At 40.2% G+C, this 21,375-nt stretch overlaps 1 protein-coding gene across 2 annotated transcripts in view; it reads right to left on the reverse strand.

Annotated features, from left to right (window-relative positions):
* arhgap10 (Rho GTPase activating protein 10) overlaps positions 1–21,375 on the reverse strand; it is a 168,413-nt gene that overhangs the window by 69,413 nt on the left and 77,625 nt on the right. The window contains exons 1-5 of one of the 2 annotated variants that reach the window (XM_033017808.1): positions 17,262–17,355; positions 10,722–10,793; positions 8,775–8,876; positions 5,503–5,613; positions 2,592–2,696 (exon numbers count right to left, since the gene is read on the reverse strand). In XM_033017808.1, coding sequence (XP_032873699.1) covers positions 2,592–2,696; positions 5,503–5,613; positions 8,775–8,876; positions 10,722–10,769 — 366 coding nt within the window. In that variant the 5' untranslated portion in view covers positions 10,770–10,793; positions 17,262–17,355. Of the gene's footprint in view, positions 1–2,591; positions 2,697–5,502; positions 5,614–8,774; positions 8,877–10,721; positions 10,794–17,261; positions 17,356–21,375 lie in introns of those variants that run through there. The other variant, XM_033017799.1, reaches the window with a different exon arrangement.

The following is a 21,375-nucleotide window of genomic DNA, read 5'->3' on the forward strand; positions in this document are numbered from 1 at the left end:
GCTAACTCTGTTGCCACTCACAGATGCTGGCTGAACTATTGAATGTTTCTAATATTTCCTGTTTTTACCCCAAAAAACATGTGTTCTTTTGCATTCATTCACATACTGTGGGCATTAATGGCATTTAATACTCAAGATTCATTGCACTTGATTTCAATTACATACATGTCCATTTCGTGGTACTGTCAAGTGCCAAACATATTGTTTCTCCAGTCAGCAGAAACTCCCTCCGCTTCCATAACATCAAACACAACCTAGTTCTGCATCCACCTTAAGGGTCATAAATTCCACCAGCCTTTACTCAGGGTAGTACCTGTAATTTCCCTACCCGTGAAGCACACGAGATAGAAACAGGAGGCAATTCTATGGCTCCACCACTCCAAACCGTGAAATCTATGTTTTTATCTCAGCACCACTTTCCAGCAGTAATCCTTGATTTCCTTAATGTACTATTAATCTTCGTGCTGAATATTCAGCAGGGAGCTGTAGGTCTTTTACAGCTCTCTTGGATGGAAAATTCCAAAGAATCACTACCAAGTGAAGAAATGTATTTTCATCTTAGTTGAATTAGCAACCATTTATTGCAAGATTGCAATCCCCTGGCTCTAGCTACCTAGCCAGAGGAAACATCCATGCCTGACTTGTCAAGCCCTGTGTGTTTCAATGAGATTGCATCCCATTCTTAATGTGGGCTCAACCTAATTGATCTCTCTATTTAATATTACTACCCCGTCTCCCTCCCCATCAATCTGAACCTTTGGTGTACTCCCTCTACTGCAAGTACATGCTCATGGCGTGAGACCAGATCTGTACATAATATTCAAAGAGCAGTCTAAACCAGATCCCCAGGCCCATATATTTCCAGGAAGATATATTAAAATCTTCTGGCAATTAAAGCCAACTTATTTCCTAATTGCCTACTCAAACTGCATCTTAATTGTCTTGTATTTTGTACAAGGACCCAGGTCTCTTTGGACACCACCACAATTCAATGTCTCAAATTTTATAAATACTTTGCTTTTTTTTTTTAACTGAAGGACACAATTTCACATTTTCCACCTTGCATTCCATCTTTATCCTCCCAAAGCCTCCATGTATCCTCTTCACAACCTACAGTCACAGCTCCATATCTTCAAAGTTAGATTATTACACTCATTCCCTTCAATCAAATCACTGATGTGGATTGTAAATAGCTGGAGTCCAAGCACAGATTTCTGTTCACTGTGTTCCAACCAGAAAACGATCTGTTTGTTACTAATCTGTTTTCTGTCCATTAACCAATACTTAATCCATGTCATTACATCATCAACCCCATGTGTAAGCCTGGATGGAAGATAAGAGCATCCAAATTGCCTGTAGCATAAGTATCTATTTTATTCCAGAACTGAGCCAGAACAATCATTCACTTCCACACTGGATCATTAACAGAATTGAAAGTACAAGATCACTGAAAATGGACTACATGCCTGGTATCCTGTTATTGATTTTTTCCTTTCCAAATTATAAAATAAAGTTGAAACCCTAGCCTCATACATCATGGCCAACACATGTTTAAAAAAAACAAACAATGCATAGGAGAAAAAAAGAAAGGCAGCCAGGCACACAAGGCTGCGTACTCTCCCCTAGCCTCTACGCTCTCTGCACCAACGACTGTACCTCCATAGACTCATCTGTCAAGCTTCTCAAGTTTGCAGACGACACAACCCTGATTGGACTGATCCAGGACGGGGAGGAATCTGCCTACAGACAGGAAGTGACACAACTGTCCTGGTGCCATCGCAACAAACTGGAGCTCAATGTTCTTAAGACGGTGGAATTGATTGTAGACTTTAGGAGAGCTCCATCTTCCCTCCCCTCCTCTCCGCCCAATCAACATCAACAGCACCACAGTCACATCTGTGGAGTCATTTAAGTTCATTGGAACCATCATCTTCAGGGACCTTAAATGGGAGGCCACTATCGACTCCACAGTCAAAAAGGACCAACAGAGGATGTACTTCCTGCGGCAGCTGAGAAAACACAAACTGCCACAGGCAATGATGGTCTAGTTTTATACTGCCATCATAGAGTCTGTCCTCACCTTCTCCATCATGGACTGGTTTAGCTCATCCACCAAGCATGACACCTGGAGGGTTCGTTCAGGCGAGAAGGTTATTGGCTGCAACCTTCCCCCCATCGACGAATTGTACACTGCAAGGGCCAGGAAGCGAGCGGGTAAGATCATCTCTGACCCCTCTCATCCTGGCCACAAACTCTTTGAAGCACATCCCTCTGGAAGGCGACTCCGGACTGTCAAAGCCGCCACAGCCAGACATAAAAACAGCTTTTTTCCACGAGCAGTAGCTCAACAGCCAAAATACTGTAGCCTCCTTTTGCTCAAGTATTTTATTTCATTCTTCACATGTGTAAATTATGTTTTATTTTTAATTGCCTACTGTGTATTGTGTTGTTACTTGCGAGCAAAGCACCAAGGCAAATTCCTTGTATGTATACATATTTGGCTAATAAAATGTATTCAATTCAATTCACAAATGTTTGAAAGAGGGTATCAAAACCAATTTATATACAGCTTCTGGAAAAACAAGGCTTACATTTTGTATGTGGAGATGTAAGTCAGTTTTGTAGTGATCAAAATCTTTGGCCAGTTCATAACCTTGATGATAAAATGTGAAAAGCATCTGAAAGAAAGACAGCATCTGAAAGAGAAAACAAAAGATCAGTAATTTTTAATACATTGGTTCCAATATATTGAGGAAGAAAAAATAAGGCAGCCAGCTACAGAAGGTAGACATCTTAAATTAACAATTTTAGCTAGCGCAGAGTACAGATTCCCCAGACTTCAGCTTCAACAGTGTGAAAAGCAGAGGTAGGGAGGTTGGCAGGGGTAGGAGGTGTTGAAGGTGACTGCTTGATTTAAAAAAAGTTTAAATTGATGTGGAAGCAACAATCATTGAATCAGCGTCAGAGTTAAATAAGTGCTGCATTATTTAAGTTTGATTTTAATTCTTGTTCTGGTCAACGTGACATAGCAGGTCTCCCCAATCCCTGCAGAATGAATGCCCCGTGCCATGTGGGAAATCCCAAGGTGTGTACACCTTAGGCACTGTGAGAAATCCCGGATGGTTCACCTGTTCTGAACACCCATACTAGCAAGGAAATGTTATCAAATGGAAGATCTAAAGGTCTGAGTTTCAGAGCTTGAACAAGGGTCAGAGTCACTCCAATACAATGGCAAGGCAAAGCATTACATTAAAGCATGTCCAAAGAGTTCATCATTTCACAATGCAATGAAGGAATGGGTGACAACTAGGCAGACCAGTTAATACAGGAGTTCACCAAGTGCCATATACCCTACCTGGTAATTTACCTCAGACTATGCCAGAAGACAACAACTCTGCACGGGAGTATAATCAAAGGCCATGGCAATGGGATTAACACAATGATGAGGATTGAGGGCAGAAAGGACAATAGAGCTGTCATCTTAGGATATTAAATTGTTTGGGGGGGAAAATAAATATATCGGTAGCCATGCATTTAATTCCAGGAAGCCATGTGCTTCCCGGTTATCAAGGCAAGGATGTCTTGAAATAGATGCAGAGCATTTTGAGTAGATGGGATATGCAGCCAGAGGACACCATGGTCTCATTGGCATAAAGGAGGGAACAAGAAGGTTCTCCAAGGCCACTTTGGGTACTGATAAGAGACTAAAAAGCAGGTGATTGAAGAGAAAGAGGCGTAGGAATTAACATGTGAGCTTTTGAAAAATCAAAATGTCAATGTGAAGGTATAGAATTATGAATGAAACATTTAGAATTATAAATGAACAAAATATATTGATGCGTTTTGCTTTTTTTAAAGTGGAAAGTCAACTATGCCAGATATTCAAAAAAGATATTCCAGGCTTCTATAAACAAAACCTAAGGGAATACATGACAGAGATTGTGACTATAATTCTGTAACATCTGGGCTGCTGGACATGTCCCACAACCTTACCATAAACAACACATTACACAGGCAAAGTAGCATCACTTGCTACTTAACTGCCACATTAAGCCATTTGATCTCACTCCATCAAAGATATTCTCTTTGTTCTTCCCGCCACCCTCTCAGCCGTTATTGAAAGCGAACATTTTTGTTTCCCAGTTCTGATAATGGGTCCTGGACCTGATATGTTAACTATTTCTCTCTTGACAGATGCAATCTAACGTGCTATGAATTTCCATCATTTTCTCTCTTTATTTTACCTCAGATTTTAATTTTCATTGCATAAAATGTATCTGCATTGGTGACAACAGTCCCATATCATGGTGCCAATGACCATTTTAAAGGGCCCACCAAATGTAGCTTCATTAGTTCCTCCAACTAATTTTGAAAGTATCAGTTCAACTTTTGGAGGAAATTATTAAAGAGAAAACCATTGAAAAATAATGTAAGAGTTGAAAAAAAGTACAAGAATGATCTCAGGAATAGGATAACATGTGAAGAGTGCTTGATAATAATAATAATAATAATACATTTTATTTGCGGGCGCCTTTCAAAGTCTCAAGGACACCTTACAGAAATTAACAAGAGAGAAAAAACATATAGTCAGAGTAAAATAAATAATAAGGACATCACCAATACACAAATTAAAGACAGAATTCGCTCCAAAGACAAAAAATCAAAAACACAATGTGAAGAGAGAGCAGCGGCAGCTAAACCGCGCCAGCGTCCACTCTCCCTTCCGACAGCCATCTTGGACACTGGGCCTAGACTCGTTGGGACTTTAGAAGAATGAGGGGGAACATCATTGTACAGAATAGTGAAAGGCTTGGATAGAGTGGATATGGAGAGGATATTTCTACTAGTGGGACAGTCTTGGACTAGAGGTCACAGCCTCAGAATTAAAGGACATTCTTTTAGGAAGAAGATGAGAAGGAATTTCTTTAGTTAGAGGGTGGTGAATCTGTGGAATTCTTCGCCACAGAAGGCTGTGGAGGCAAAGTCAGTGAATACACTTAAGGCAGAAATAGAGAGATTCTTGATTAGTACGGGTGTCAGAGGTTTATGGGGAGAAGGCAGGAGAATAGGGTTAGGAGGAAAAGATAGATTAGCCATGATAGAATGGCAGAGTAGACTTGAGTAGAATGGCCTAATTCTGCTCCTGGCACTTATGGTCTTAAAGGGAAAAAAAAGAGGTATGGGAAGAAAGTGAAGATGATGAGCAAGGTTGGAGGAACAGAATGACTGAAAATAGAGGGAAGCAAGAAGTGAATCAGGATTCTGAAGCACAGAACTCATCACACTCGCCATCACTAGTTTTGTAGTTGCAATTTTCCATCTTTCAGTTCAGTAAAATACTAATCTTACTTGAATCAGAAATAGAATTGGGATCAAAAGAAAATATATTTCCACACGTTGACTGTTTTATAGAACTGGAATAAGCTATGAATTGGTGAGTGGTCACATGGTAACTTCAAGAAATGTAAAATATCATCACATTTTTCTCCAAATTTGACTTACAGGTTCCACAAATTCAAACTTCTTGCGTTCTTGAATTTCTTGCACTTTGCACACGTATTCCAGTGATAATTCATAGTAGTGTTGCTGAATCTGCTCGAGCTGACTATCTGCCTTGAATGACAAAGATATTATTCTTTTTTAAATGAAATTATGGAATGCTAAGGCAAATTGTTTATAAAAATACTGTTATATGTTTGTTGGAATACCTTTCAGCTATTCAACATAATTTTACAAAGGCAATCATGCATATGGAACAGAAATGCTACAATCTTTTCAATAAATGAAAAATGATTAGAAACAGAAAAAGGCCAGTTTGTGACTTGAAGTGTCTCAAAATTGTGTGATGTGTACTGTGCCTTTTAATTTTACGAAACTTAACCAGATGCCTCATTAGCTTCTTCTGAATTTACTTGTCCAGCAGACCATTGCATAACTGCACCAAATTGAAAATTAAATCTTAATTCTGTACATTAGTCTTTTCAACATTCATACCATCCTTCCTTGTAAAATTCATAACTGGTTAAGAAAATTTAGTTTAATATCTATGCTATAAATACTCTTAAATATTTCAATGTGAACTCTTGACCTTTCACTTCTCCAGAAAAATGTTCTCAATATTCAGAGCTTTTCTCACGACTTGCATGGCTATTCATAGCTATCAATTAAATATTTTCAAATATCTGCAGTAGGGCGAACATAAGGTCTAACCTGTACAAAATCACCCCATTGCATGATTCAGGCAGTTTCGAAGAGCATTTGCACTTTCTACAAGTACAAACAAACCTGGTATTTGTTCTCCGTCTCAGTGTATGTCCACAATGAATATCCAGCACTTTTGCAAAGTTTAAATGGGTCACATGTTAACACCATTAACAATCGGAAATTGTCACCCTCTTACTATATTATCCTAAAAAGCAAATAATAACCTGAGCTGCTGAACATCCATTGAACCAAATAGCAAAGATTTCTATAAACACATGGTAAAAACGGTAAACAAAAAATGTATCTTCAGCCCAAAGCGTTCATGAGTGCGAGTTCTCATTTTTTCACATTTCCCAGTTTGAATTTTCCTCAAATGAGATTCAATACAGGTAAGTGCACACACCCCAGTCCACTTATGCGAAGGGGCCTGAATATGGGAGTTATTTGGCCATTACAGGTGGCTGTGGCCTGTCAGGCACCCGAGGGGAAGAATTTGGGCAACAGGCCAGATCTGGACAATTGTGTTGTTACTTGTATTTACTATTACTCACAAACCTGACAAATTAAACAAAAGCTTCTAATTTATATAGGAATTTAGTGCACTTGAAGCCACATGATTATCTGAATCGATGTTTTATTTCTCCTTCTAAATGAAGAAGGGTCCTGACCCAAAACGCTGTCTATCCATTTCCTTCCACAGATGCTGCCTGACCCGCTGTATCCTTCATCACTTTCTTTTTTTTTTGCTCAAGATTCCAACATCCATAGTCGTTTGTGTTCCCACTCATTTCTGTGGTTCCTTGCTATTTAGTGACCCAAATATCCCTACTCTCCATGTTCCGCAACTTACCATTCTCCTTTCAATGCCACCGTACAGGCAGTATATGGGTTATGTACTGCAAGGGTCCATTTCTGAAAACTGTTTGTAAAGCTATTTTTCTGTGAGTCAGAAACATCGGATTTTCATTGCTACCCATATCATATTGTTCGGCATAACTGCTATAATTCTTTCATTTTATAGAATGTCTTCTATGTTCGCCCCAACACTAACCTTAATTAAAATAATGATACATACTGTATCCAGCTGTTGATGAATACCATGAAACATTTACTATCTTGAAAGGTTCTTTAAAAAATTATGGGAGAACTTTGTAAAGTTGGATTTTCCAGTCAAGACTTCCATTAGCAGGCGCCCCCATGTATTATTGGCATTCTCATGCATTCTTATCTTGTGCACTGGTCTTTAATGTAGCACATAATAAAATCCATTCTGGAGATTCAAATGCATTTTTTTTCCAAACTGGTTCTGCTTTATCCATCCTGGTTGCTACACCTTCAAAGAACTCCCGCAATTGCGATTTCCATTTCATAAACCAATCTCGACTTTGTTTAACTGTCTAATGATTTTCGAAAGATCCTGCTATTAGCTCCTTCAGACGGAATAAGGGTCCTGACCTGAAACATCGTCTCTCCATTCCCTCCTGTTTTGCTGCCTACCCACCAAGTTCCTCCAACACTTTAGTTCTTGCACTCTACTCTGAACTGTTTCCTTTCTCTTTGCAATGCCGGTTTTACTCATGTATAGTTTTAATTATAATCATGTGTGATTTTCTTTTTACCTGGATAGCATGCAAAACTTACATTGCATCTCAGTAAACATGTCGATAAAACAATATCAAATATCAGGTGAGTTTTGGCTACTAAACCAGAAAGTGACCTATCCGTATTCTTCATAGTTGCTGCCTGACTCGCTCAGTTCTTCCAGCACTTTGTGGGGGTTTTTTTAAACCAGCATCTGCAGTTCCTTGCTTCTACAGCATCAAATGGAGCATCCAAAAGAAATTTAGATATATTTATATGGTCATAAGGGATAGGAGTAGAATTTGGCCAGTCGGCCCATCAAGTCTACTCCACCATTCAATCGTGGCTGATCAATCTCTCCATCCTAACCCCATTCTCCTGCCTTCTCCCCATAACCCCTGCCACGTGCTAAACATCTGTACTTATAAAAGGAAATAAAATGACAGGGTTATGTGGAGAGTGGAGGCAAGTGGGATTGGTTGGACTGCTCCTATATAGTGACCATGCAAAATTTCCTGCGACCAAATTTCATGTGGTTTCTGAATACGCTGAGGGACCACTAAATTTTTTTCACTTAGAATTGCTGTGCAAATAATACCAACAACACTTCATCCTGGAAGTATTTCAGAATTGAAATTAAAATGCTATTTTTAAATAGCAAAATTAATGCAAATTTCAGTCAACAATTTCTTGAGCTTTTAATGAGGATCGAAGTGCATATCACAATAGCAATACCAGGCAAAATTTGACACAGACACATAGAACAATAAAAAGACGGGTGAATGAGGTACGTTTTGAAAAATGACATGAAAGATAGAAAGCGAATTAGGGACCTGGGGAAAAAAGTTCCAAAGCTTTGGCGGTAGGAGATCTAATTACCAACAAAGGAACAATTTTGGGCAAAGCGTGGATGTGCTTTGAACAATAAGCATACCAAGGCAGAGGACAGGTAGAATGGAGGCCACACTGTTGGAAATTATCAGTCTTACCTCCAATAGTGATGCTTCTTTCTTTTTTGATGACAAATTGACATGTTTCTCCAATGTACCGTAGTATTTTTCAGTTTCTTTGTCATATTTTTTCTTTGCTTCCTGTAAAAAAATGCACAGATCATATCAAAACATTTTAACAATCACTGGCAACAGTTCGAAACAAGGGGGAGACAATTTATTAACTTGTCTTGAGTTATATCCAAATGAGCAAGTTCAAACTGTCTGAATATCAATATTGATACATAGATAAGAGACATGTTCTTAGGTGCACTAAGTGTAACATTTGGTATGCATGGAAGGCTGCCTTGTCTTCTAGTTAAGAATGTTAACTATTTTTTCCATCATAACATTTACAAGACAGTGTTCCAACGATTAATGGTTATAACTATTCTTCAAAAAAGAAAATGACCACAATAGCAATTTTTATGTTAAAATTATGTTTTTTTGTGCTTATATTAGTGGTGCATTCTTTGTGTGAATATGAAAAACTAACAAAAAAAGTTTGTGAAATACATTCTATATAAAACACAAAAAATATGATTAAGCGCAATAACATTTGTGACACCATAATAAATGTCAACTATCATCAGAAATTCATAAAATTGGCAACTCTCACAATGCAAAGGTCCATCAGTGCCATGCCCCAGTTTTACCTTAGGTCCTGCAACATGTCAGATCCTGGAAGGGGACTGGGAACCACACTACCTAATTCTGAAGATTTAAAAATTTAACGCATCAGCACTACGTCATTTAAGACTCCAAGGATGTACAGGTTTGTAGACTAATTGGTTTGGTAAAACTCTAAACTGTAGGATAGTGTTAATGTGCAGGGATCACTGGCCCAGACTCAGTGGGCCGAAGGACCTGTTGCCACACTGTATCTTTAAATGTGGTGGCGCCATCGAGTGCAGCTGTCTGTCCTCTCATCCTTTTTGTTATTTTTAAAGTTTGTTTTTGGAGGTCTTTAGTCCTTTTTATATCGGGAAGGGGTGGGGGAAACCGTCTCTCTTGGTCACTTCCTGGTCGAGGATGCGACTATCTTATGAGCTGCATCTTCACCACCTGCCATCTGGATTGGCGCGGCGTGTAGGAACTCCGGAGTGCTGTGACTGCCGACTTCGACACCGTGGAGCTGTGGTCTGTGGAGCTTCCGGCCACGGACGGCGGGAGCTTCCAGCCGCTGGCGGCGCAGACTTTTCCAGCCAGTGGCGGCGCTGACTTTGACATCGCGGAGCCTGGGATCTCTCATGGAGGTCGCCAGCGTTGAATCTCCGCCCAGCTCGGCATGTGGACCGGGAGCCGCGGTCTCCGGCAGGAAGCGGCCGATTCGTCCGTTTGAGGGCCTGTTTATCTTACTTGTGTGCTGCATGGTAACTCAAATTTCACTGCACCAATTGGTGTATGTGACAATAAATGTCCTTTGTCCTAAACTAAATACAACTCAGCATGTTAACAGAAATTACATTGTAATTGCGCTGCAAATAATGCTTTTAAATTCCAATGCTCTTGGCTAGCCTCTCACTTATTGTCCTCCAAAACTTTCCATTCCACATTCACATTACTTCACCCATCAGAGGCACGCACGCACACACAGAGTGGTTCATATTCTGGCACCACTATCTGTTTAAAATTCTCATCTTTTATCAATGATCACCTCCAAGAACGGTGCATTCTTTACTTCTAGAACTCCCCCCTCCCCCTCTAATTCAACTGGTCTTCCTCTCTATTTCCTCAACATTTTATTTGATAACACTCCTCGTGAAGTTCAACTATTTCAAAGGACACAATGTATTTAAGTTAAGTACAAGTTTTGGTTATGCAACATTCATTTTACCAATTTCTGTTACTTCATGCTCCTTTATATCCTAAGGCTCACAACTATATATAAATAAACATGAAGCTTTAAGAACAGGACTTAAAAAAATTATTTAACGGCATTGTTACCTTTGCTGCTCCGATCAGGTCCCTTCGGAACCTATCCAATGGTTTCATAAATGTTTCGTCGATGTTGCGAGCCTAAGAGAAAATTAGAACATTTATACAAAATATTTTGTTCCAGCTGAAAATTGTAATACAGCAGATGGTGAATTTTGATAATCAGATCACTACTAAGACATCTAACTACATCCCGACAAAGCTCAGCTTTCTTCCAAAGAACTGAGATGAAAAGTTGAATGAGGTACGTTAATTATTTTTTTGTTAATTCATTTTTGGAGGATCAATATTTCCAGCAAGGCCAACATCTAATGCCCATTCTTAAACGTCCTGAGAATATGACAGAGACACTTTGTGAAACATCACAGTCCTTCTGCTGAATATAATTCTGCTATGGTGGTGAGAAGAGAGTTCCAAAAATCATACTTCAAGATTTCAAGGTCAGTTTATTGTCACGTACCAATTAAGGTACAGTGAAATTTGAGTTACCATACAGCCATACTAAGTGAAAAGCAACAAGACACACAACCACATAAAAGTTAACATAAACATCCATCACAGTGGATTCCACATTCCTCACTGTGATGGAAGGCAATAAAGTTCAAGTCTGCAGGTGATGATGCTCCCTATATTCCTTCAGACCTTGGGCGGCACGGTGGCACAGCGGTAGAGTTGCTGCCTTACAATGCCAGAGACCTGGGTTTGATCCTGACTACGGGTGCTGTCCATGTTCTCCCTGTGGGTTTTCTCCGGGTGCTCTGACTAACATTATCCTAGACACACTCTAGTGACAATTTTTTTTACCATAGCCAATTAACCTACAAACCTTTGTTTAAGAAGGAACTGTAAATGCTGGAAAATCGAAGGTACACAAAAAAGCTGGAGAAACTCAGCGGGTGCAGCAGCATCTATGGAGCGAATGAAATAGGCAACGTTTCGGGCCGAAACCCTTCTTCAGACTGATCGGGGGTGGGGGGGCGGGGAGGAGAAAGGAAAAAGGAGGAGGAGCCCGAAGGCTGGGGGATGGGAGGAGACAGCAGGAGGGCTGAGGAAGGGGAGGAGACAGCAAGGACAAACAAAATTGGGAGAATTCGATGTTCATGCCCCCAGGATGCAGACTCCCCAAGTGGAATATGAGGTGCTGTTCCTCCAATTTCCGGTGTTGCTCGCTCTGGCCATGGAGGAGACCCAGGACATAGAGGTCGGATACGGTGTGGGAGGGGGAGTTGAAGTGCTGAGCCACCGGGACGTCAGGTTGGTTATTGCGGACCGGGCGCAGGTGTTCGGCGAAACGATCGCCCAAAACCTCCGCTTGGTCTCACCAATATAGATCTGCTGACATCTAGAGCAGCGGATGCAATAGATGAGGTTGGAGGAGATGCAGGTAAACCTCTGTCGCACCTGGAACGACTGCTTGGGTCCTTGAATGGAGTTGAGGGGGGGAGGTAAAGGGACAAGTGTTGCATCTCTTGCGGTTGCAAGGGAAAGTGCCCGGGGAGGGGGTGGTACGGGAGGGAAGGGAAGAATTGACAAGGGAGTTATGGAGGGAGCGGTCTTTGCGGAAGGCAGAGACAAGGGAGTTATGGAGGGAGCGGTCTTTGCGGAAGGCAGAGAACCTACAAACCTGTTGTTTAGGTAAAGCGCCCGCGGCAGCCTCGCCAGTAGTTTGTCCGTCATTTCACCCTTTTTGTTATTTTTAGTGTGTCAAATGTATGTTTTTGTAGGTTTCTTAGTCTTTTTACGTGGGGGTGGGAGGGGAACTGGGGAAACCGTTTCCCAGTCACTTCCTGGTCGAGGATGCGTCTTTACTCCGAGTCACATCTTCGCCCACCCCCCCCCCCCCTCGCAGCCTACCATCTGGATTAGCACGGCCTTTCCTGCCGGAGACCGGCCAGAGCTTCAGCAGCGGCGCAGCACTGAATTCCATTGTGGAGCCGGACGATGCCTTACCAGGGATCGCCGTGTTGGAGCTCCGGAGTGTTGGACCTGCTGATTAACACCATGGAGCTGTGGTATGCGGAGCTTCAAGCCATGGGCGGCGCTGATTTTAACATCCTGGGATCTTTTGCCTAGGGTCGCCAGCATTGAATCTCCGCCCATGTCGGTCTGTGGACTTCGGGAGCTGCGGTCTCCGGTAAGAAGTGGCCGATTCGCAAACTCCAAGCCGCTGAGAGCGTTCTTCCATTCCGATGCCAGAGCTCCGATCATCCCAGCGAGTGGGCCTGAACATCGGGCCGCAGTAGCGGCGACTGTGGAGGCCTCAAAGGCCCCGACCACGGGTGAACAAGAGGACGGTGACTGAACTTTATTGCCTTCTCTCACAGTAGGAAACGTTGATTCCGCTGGGTGGAATGTTCATGTTAAATTCTATCGTGTATTGTGTTATTTTTATTCATATGGCTGTATGGTAACTCAAATCTCACTCTACCAATTGGTGCATGTGACAATAAATGTAACTTGAACTTGAACTGGCTTAGCTATTAAAAAAAAAGATACAAAAAGCTGGAGTAACAGCAGGTCAGGCAGCATCATTGGAAAAATGAATAGATAACGTTTCAGGTCGAGACCCAATGGTGCTTTATTGTCACATGCGCAAATGCACAGCGAGATTATTTTGTTACAAACAGTCCAGTAGAATATTGCCACACCCAAGCACATCCTAATTAGCTACGTGAACAGGAATAGTCTACTGATCCCGCATGCATGCAGTAGAGATCGAGGGTTTGTAAGTTGCAATAGCCCACGTGATGAGATTCCAAGTCTGAGAATGATGAACGAGTAATCTGGCTGCATTTTAATATTTTAAATTCTAATAAATGTTTCAGGAAACATTGTTTTGAAAAATTAAATTGGAAACTGTGACCATGCAACTTCTTGCTCTCAAGCATAGCCCATCCCTTCTACTCCGCTGAGTTTGGACAAGACTCAGTCCCAGGATATTATAATCAACCTGTAATATGACTGGCAGGTAGTTTGTCATTTTTTTCTTCTGCCCGCTACAAAAGTGAAACTGAATTTTAATTTCTGGTGAGCACAATACTAATTGATAATATTACTTTTACCTCAGCATATGAAGTTCATTCTAATTCAGGGCTAAACAAGGGGGAAGAAAATAAAGGGAGAACTTCCAGTAATTTCATCCAAAATAACTTCTTATTTTCATAATATAGACAAAAATGCTGGAGAAACTCAGCGGGTGAGGCGGCATCTATGGAGATCTAATTTTCATAATTCTACAATCATTTAACTGTCAAACAAGCTTGTTCACTTACTTTCTATGAAACTGGAACATCTGATATAACTAACTTGCTATGAACTACTATACATAGCAATGTTACAAAATTTTGAGATTTTAAAAATCAAGTCTGTAATTTATCCCATCAGATAAAGCATAAAAATAAGTTTAATTTGACACCTAATTCACTTTCATATCTCAAGTATTTAAAAAGTTATGGCCATTTTCATACTCGGAAATGAGCATCTTGTTCCCTATTGATTTTCTATGGACATAACAAAAAAGCTGTGATCGTGAACAGTCAAAAGCCCATAACTTTCTTGAAAATTAAGAGAACTGAATGAAATTTTCAGTTATCATAGATTGAAGCATTCTGAAACAAATATAAAATAATCTTACTTGGATGACCTGAAATTAAAGCATATAATTAGTTAGTTACCTAATTGTAGCTAATTTCAGACTTCAATTACTAGATCTAAACATCTATCCATTTCTTAATAAATGATTAACATTTTTAAATAGCCTAAATGTCCAAATAATATTCACAAATAATTCACAATAAAACATGATTTTTAAATCTCATTTACATTAATTTATAGACCAAATGGAAGGAATTTAGTGCTCAATTGCTGTAAATAAATGCCCATTTAAATCAGCTTTCCAGTGGGTCCCTGTGGAACGCGCTGGTTTAGAACGTTCACATTGCGGTAGATTTGTGCCCCAAATGCCGAGAAAAATACTGCGGGATATAATGGGCCCAAAATGAGCTACTCGCAATATTAAACTTTGTATAAAGGGTTCTTTAGAAGCCCTTTTTAATGTAAAAATATACAGCCTAACTTCAGATATTTGCTTTATGAGACCCTGCGGTTGCTGGCGGTCGCGGGTTTAGAGATTGATTTTTAAACTACTATAACTATTATACGAGGCCTTTAAAACTAATAATAGCTTTTGCGACGGGGTCTTCCAGCGATTTTTCGTTAATAATTAACTAGGCTGAACATCTTCGATTTGAACAGCCTAGAGAAAATCGCGTTTTAAACCCGCCCCCTCTAAACGGCGCCAAAATCGCGCACACCCGCAGCAGCAGATTTTCAACGACGCTTCAGGTAAGCTTTGCAACATACCTACTATACAGGCTCTGGAATAAAGGCAGAACGGAATTCAGTTTGTTCGAGAAATGCTTAGAAAAACAAGTTATTTCCCATTGTTTTCATGCTGGAAACTGTTCTGTTCCAACACAAACACTAAATGATAAAAATGACCCCACATTGGGTTACATGACCAAAAAACATTACTTAATGCTCTTTTCACATGGGAACATCTGTGGCACACAAGGGAGATTAAACACACACTGAAGCTAGTTCTCATGTTTGGACAAGGCAGTTATTTTGGTAGTGCAATATTTTATTTCTATATTTGTCCCAAAAGTATTAAAGCACACCAGATTAGTTATGTTCATCCTTTCCCTTTCAGCTCAAAGAACCATTCCTTTGAACTGAAAGAGAGAAAGCAGCAAAGCATCATTTAGTATAAGGTAGTTGACCGAAAATTGTTTCAACTCATTTTTAATGCACTAAAACAAGGCCCCTTTAAGCACCTTAATCACAAAACAGAAACATCTAAAATTCCGCAATCCACCTAGAAATGGCATGGTTTACATTCAGAAACAAGCTCTAAATTAAGATCTGTTCCAGTCAAAACAGGACCTCATCATATTTGTATTGGCCTCAATACTTTGATAGCCCTTAAAGACACTATGACTATGATAGCCTGACACCATGGAGGGAATGGGACACCGGATGGTGATAGTATCTGCAATCACTCAAAGAATCATGCACACCTTGATCAGAGAGGTTACACACTGGATGAGGGGGTCCAGTCCCCACCATGAAAGCTCGGCATGAGATGACTGGTCATCTCCAGAATGAGTATCCCATGCAGTGAAGCAATGCTAAAGTTCAAGATTTCATAAGATACATCCAAGTGATCTGCACAACTCAGTACCTGGAGACCAGAAACCCCAAAATATATATTTTTAAATGTAGAGGGCTTAGTTCTTCAAGAAAGGTACCACTCATCAGCAAGCTAGTACTGGTTACTCTCTCTTAGTACTGGTGTTGATTGCATTATAATTGCGCTAAACTGCTGAGATAAGTTCATAAGTTAATAAGTCATAGGAGCATAATTAGGCCATTGAATCCATCGAGTCAATTCCGCCATTCAATCATGGCTGATCTATCTGTTTTTCTCAACTCCATTCTCCTGCCTTTTCCTTATTCAGAAATGTTGGTGCAAGATTCCCAAAAAGTTAACTTGCAAGTCAAATCAGTAGTTAAGAAAGCAAACGCAATGCTGGCATTGATTTAGAGACGGCTTATATACAAAAACAGGGATGTAATGCTGAGGCTCTGTAAGGCGCTGGTCAGGCTGCATTTGCAATATTGTGAGCAAATTTTGTCACCATATCTGAGGAAGGATGTGCTGGCTCTGGAACGGGTCCAGAGGAGGGTCCAGAATGATCCCAGAAATTACTAGGTAAACATATGAACGTTTGTCAGCACTGGGTTTATATTCGCTGGAGTTTAGAAGAATGAGGGACCTCATTGAAATGTACAGAATAGTGAAAGGCTTGGATAGAGTGGATGTGGAGAGGATCTTTCCACTACTGAAAGAAAGTCTTGGATGAGAGGTCATAGCCTCAGATTTAAAGGACGTTCTTTTAGGAAGGAGATGAGGAGGAAGTTCTTTAGTCAGAGGGTGGTGAATCTGTGGAATTCTTTGCCACAGAAAACTGTGTAGGCAAAGTCAGTGGATATATTTAAGGTAGAGATAGATATATTCTTGATTAGTATGGGTGTCAGAGGTTATGGGGAGAAGGCAGGAGAATGGGGTTAGGACGGAGAGATAGATCAGCCATGAATGAATGGTGGAGGAGACTTGATGGGCCGAATGACCTAATTCTACACCTATCACTTATGATCTAACCTTTGACACTTACTAATCAAGAGTCTGTGAATCTCGCCTTAAAAATGTGAAGGATAGCCATTAATCCGGAAAATGTCTGGAATTGCAAACCACTTTAGGGTGACTGCCATGTTTCCAGGAAACTTGACTTTCCCTATTAAGAAATTCTTCTCAGACCCACAACAACCTGCAGGGTGAGGTAGTGGAAACCTTTCCTGTTCATTAAATAAAATGTAAGAGGAACCCTTTCAAGTGCATGAGAGCAGTCAGTGGGTATCTGCATTGTTGGGAGCCAATAATGTTGCAAATCCCAGTTACTTCCTCCTCAGTTAATTCAAATACATTACCTAGTTATCTCTCAGAAAACATCGCAGAGAACTGCTCTGGTAGCTTGGGAAATATATCTAGAGCAGAAATCTTGATTTTCAGCTCAGGTAGCATCTGTGGAGATAGAAAACACAGTTAATATTTCAGGCTCATGACCTTTTAGGACTTTGATGAAAGGTCACTGACCTGAAGCATTAACTTTATTTCTCTCTCCACCAAGGCTTCCTGATCAGCTGAATATTTCCAACATTACGTTTTTATTTCAATTACATTTAAGGTTGAGAACAAATGTCGGCAGTGAATTTTAATGAATGAATTGGAGTCTTTACAGAGAAGAAAATAAAGGCACAAGAAAGACTGCAGAAAAAGAAAGTGGGGAAAAGCAGAAAAAGAAAATTACTCACAAAAATTTAGTCTTTTCTTTTGACTGTAGAGGTTGGTTCACTTTCAATAAGCACAAAAATTCTCATTAAAATGGGTGCATATGTCATCAATTACCAGTTCTAAATTATTATGGCAAGATTAATTGGTAATTAATAGGCAGGAATAACAACATTTAAAAGAAGTTTGGACAGGTTAATGGATTGGAAAGGATTAGAGGGATTTGGGCCAAATGTGGGCAGGTGGGACTAGAGTAGATGGAGCATCTTGGAAGGCATGACTAAGATGGGCTGAAGGGCCCGTTTCTGTGCTGTATGACAGTGATGATGTAACTGCACAAACTCGCAACTCACTGGAAAGTTAAAGCAAGCTGTGGCCTTGTTATGGGACTAACAATAGATTGGTGTAAAATGCTCAGGAAATATTGGTGACTAATTCATTTTGGTGACAAGATCTCATCAGTGCTCATTATGTATCATAGTGAATGCTAATTTTATCCAAAAACAGGATTAAATCTGTGCTCAAATCTTACGATGCAGAAAGAAATCTCACTGATTCAGTGAGATGCATTAGATTTTAATGACACAAAAGTTTCAATTACATCATATCACATGCCCCACGCAATATCTTGATCATATGAAGTGCTCTGTAACTGAAACTGTACCATTGAAATATAATGAAGATCCCCAAATAAGCATCCATTAGTTTATTGACCAACATAATTCAATCTTTCCTTTCCCTGTACACCAGCCAGATTTGTTTAGTTGCACTTTGATGACAAACCAATTGACATCTAGCATAAAATAATGTAGGAACAGTGTTTGTATACAAAACAGTCTTAAAAATTAATAGCCATTAAACCAGACTGAAAGCGGCCTTTAGAATCACCAGCTTGTTAAATCATGCATTAGAACATTTTAAAGAAGTTTTGTTTACATAAATAAAGTTATGGATTAATTAATTCATAAAAGTACTAACCTATAAAGCTAATCTATACGAGCTAATTTATGTTTGAGTCTGTAGGTCCTTTAATCTCAGCCAACAAATCAACAGGGGCAGCACCTCAAGGAGATGGCCACGGACAGAAATAGAAATCAGCCAATGTTTTTTTCACAGAAGAACTACAGATAAGATTCTTGAAAAGATACCTCTGTTATATAAATTATAAAACAGTCTGAATATACACAACCCTAATATTAAAGGTGTTATGGGAGAAGTGAAGACAACCCTGGAACAAGAGAGACCCAACATCTCGGTTAAGTCGAAAAAAATCATGCCCCTCGTGATCTCACGAGAAAACCTACTTACCTTCAAAAAAAAAACTTGCTTGATCTTTACAACCCATTTTTCTCATCTTTCTCATACACTCTCATCTTTACAACCCATTTTTAGCATGAAACAGGAAGTCCAACATTGTACAGCCAACTAAACTCCAAACTTGATGGATGCGGTTAGTATGGACGCCGCATTTTTTTTGGTCACCTGATGCACTCTAGTTTTCTCCCACATCTCAAATAAGTGTGGGTTATTTGGTTAATTAGCCACTTGTTCCTTTGTGTTAGTGAATTGTAGAATCTGAGGAGTGCTGACACAATGTAGGGAGATTGGGATTAATTAAGATTAATGGCTGACAGAACAAACTGCCTTTAAATCCTTTTGTGTATTAACCAGCACCTGCAATGTGTGTTTCTACAGGAGGAACTGCAGATGTTGGTTTACCAAGAAAGACACTGAATGTTGGAATAACTCAGCGGCTCAGGCAGCATCTGTGGAAGACAGATGTTGTTTTTGGGGGGGGAGAGGAGGAGAGAGCAGATGGGTGGACAAAGATCAGAAATGGTAAGAAGACAAAGATGACAAAAAGGTGTAAGTGATAAGAGGAGTAAACTATGAAATCCGAAAAAGGGATCTAGAAAGGGATCGGGCAGGTGTGGGGCGAGGAATAAAAAGGGGGCAAGGTAGGGCAGAGAGGGAATAGGGGACATGAGGAACAAAAAGAGGGGGGGGGGAGGGGAACACTGGGAAGGCAAAGGGGGGTTTGGGAGGAGATGGAGACAGGGGAGGGGAAGAGGGCAGGAGGAGACAGGTAAAGGGGAGGGGGTGGGCGGAATAGTGGCAGAAAGGGGTGTGCAAATGTGAGGCAAAAGTGAGGGGGGGAAATGGGAGGTGGGGGAGTGTGGGCTGTTACCTATAATTGGAGAATTCAATATGCTTACTGTTGGTTCTTTTCCTCCAGTTTGCGGGTGCCTCAAGTAGGTATGTTACAAAACTTACCTTCAGCGGCGCTGCAGTTCTGTCACTGACCGTGTGCGCGATTTTGGCTTCTTTGGGGGGGGTTAAAATGCGGGTTTCTCCTACCTGTCCTGGATTATATTTTCTTGGAGTGCAAGCTTTTGCTGAAGAATTTTTTTTTTTTTTAATCGCCCAACAAGTTCAGCGCTGAAGTAATTTAAAAATCAGTTTCTAAAGCCGTTAACACCGACAACGGGGACGGATTTCATGTACAGGACAGGTAAAGGAAAGCCATTTATTTTATGTATAAAAGTGCTCCTTAAGATGCCTTTAATTCACATTTTACGTTGCGAAAGAGTGATTTTTTTCCCCATACGAACTGGCAGTATTTTTCCTGCCGATATAGGGTTTAAATTCACCGCAACCGCAACGTTCCAAATGATCGCGTTCCAGAAAAACTCACTCGCAAGATGATTTAAATGCCCATTAATTTGCAGGTATTAAACACTAAATACCTTCCATTTGGCCTATAAATCCATGACAATGAGATTTAAAAATCATGTGAATTCTTGTGTGTATGTTATTTGGACACTTAGGCTATTTAAAAATGTTGATCTTTTCTTAAGAAATGGATAGATGTTTAGATCTAGTAATTGAATTATGTAATTAGCTACAATTGGGTAACTAGCAAATTATATGCTTTAATTTCAGGTCATCCAAGTAAGATTGTTTCATATTTGTTTCAGAATGCTTCAATCTATAATAACTGAAAATTTCTTTCAGTTCTCTTAATTTTTAAGAAAGTTATGGGCTTTTGACTGTCCTCGATCACAGCTTTTGTGTTAAGTCAATGGAAAAGCAATAGGGAACAAGATGCTAATTTCAGAGTATGACTCTTTTAATACTGAAGGTATGAAAGTGAATTAGGTGTCAAATTAAACGTATTTTTATGCTTTATCTGATGGGATAAATTGCAGACTTGATTTTTAAAATCTCAAAATTTTGTAACATTGCTACCTCAAGACACAAAGTTCGGCATGGGGGGGATAAGAATGCATGTTAAAATGGTTAGAAACCCGGAGATCCAGCATGCTTTGGTGGACCAGTTGCAAGCGTTCAGAAAACCAGGCATAAACAAAGCATCCCTTTCACCGAACACTTGCTCTGGGTCCGTCTGGATCTCCCTGTTGCCAACTATTTTAACTCTTTCCAATTTGCATTCAGACGTTTGTGTCCTGGGCCTCCTCCATTGCCAGAGTGAGGCCGCACGCAATTTACAGGAACAGCACTTCATATTCGGGTTGGGTAGTTTGAACAGTACCCAACAGCACTGAATTTGCAAATTTTAAGTACTCCCCCCACCACGTCTCCCTTCACCGTACCCCCATCGGTTGCCCACCCCTTCATCCCAAATTCCTGCTTTTCCCTTCCACCAACATCCCTTCCTCTTGCTGCACAGTTTATTCCTCCTCTTTCGTTATCTTATAGACTTTTGCCATCTTTTTGTCTTTTCATTTTTGA

The sequence above is a fragment of the Amblyraja radiata genome, chromosome 1, assembly GCF_010909765.2.
Source record: "Amblyraja radiata isolate CabotCenter1 chromosome 1, sAmbRad1.1.pri, whole genome shotgun sequence".
NCBI lineage: Eukaryota > Metazoa > Chordata > Chondrichthyes > Rajiformes > Rajidae > Amblyraja > Amblyraja radiata.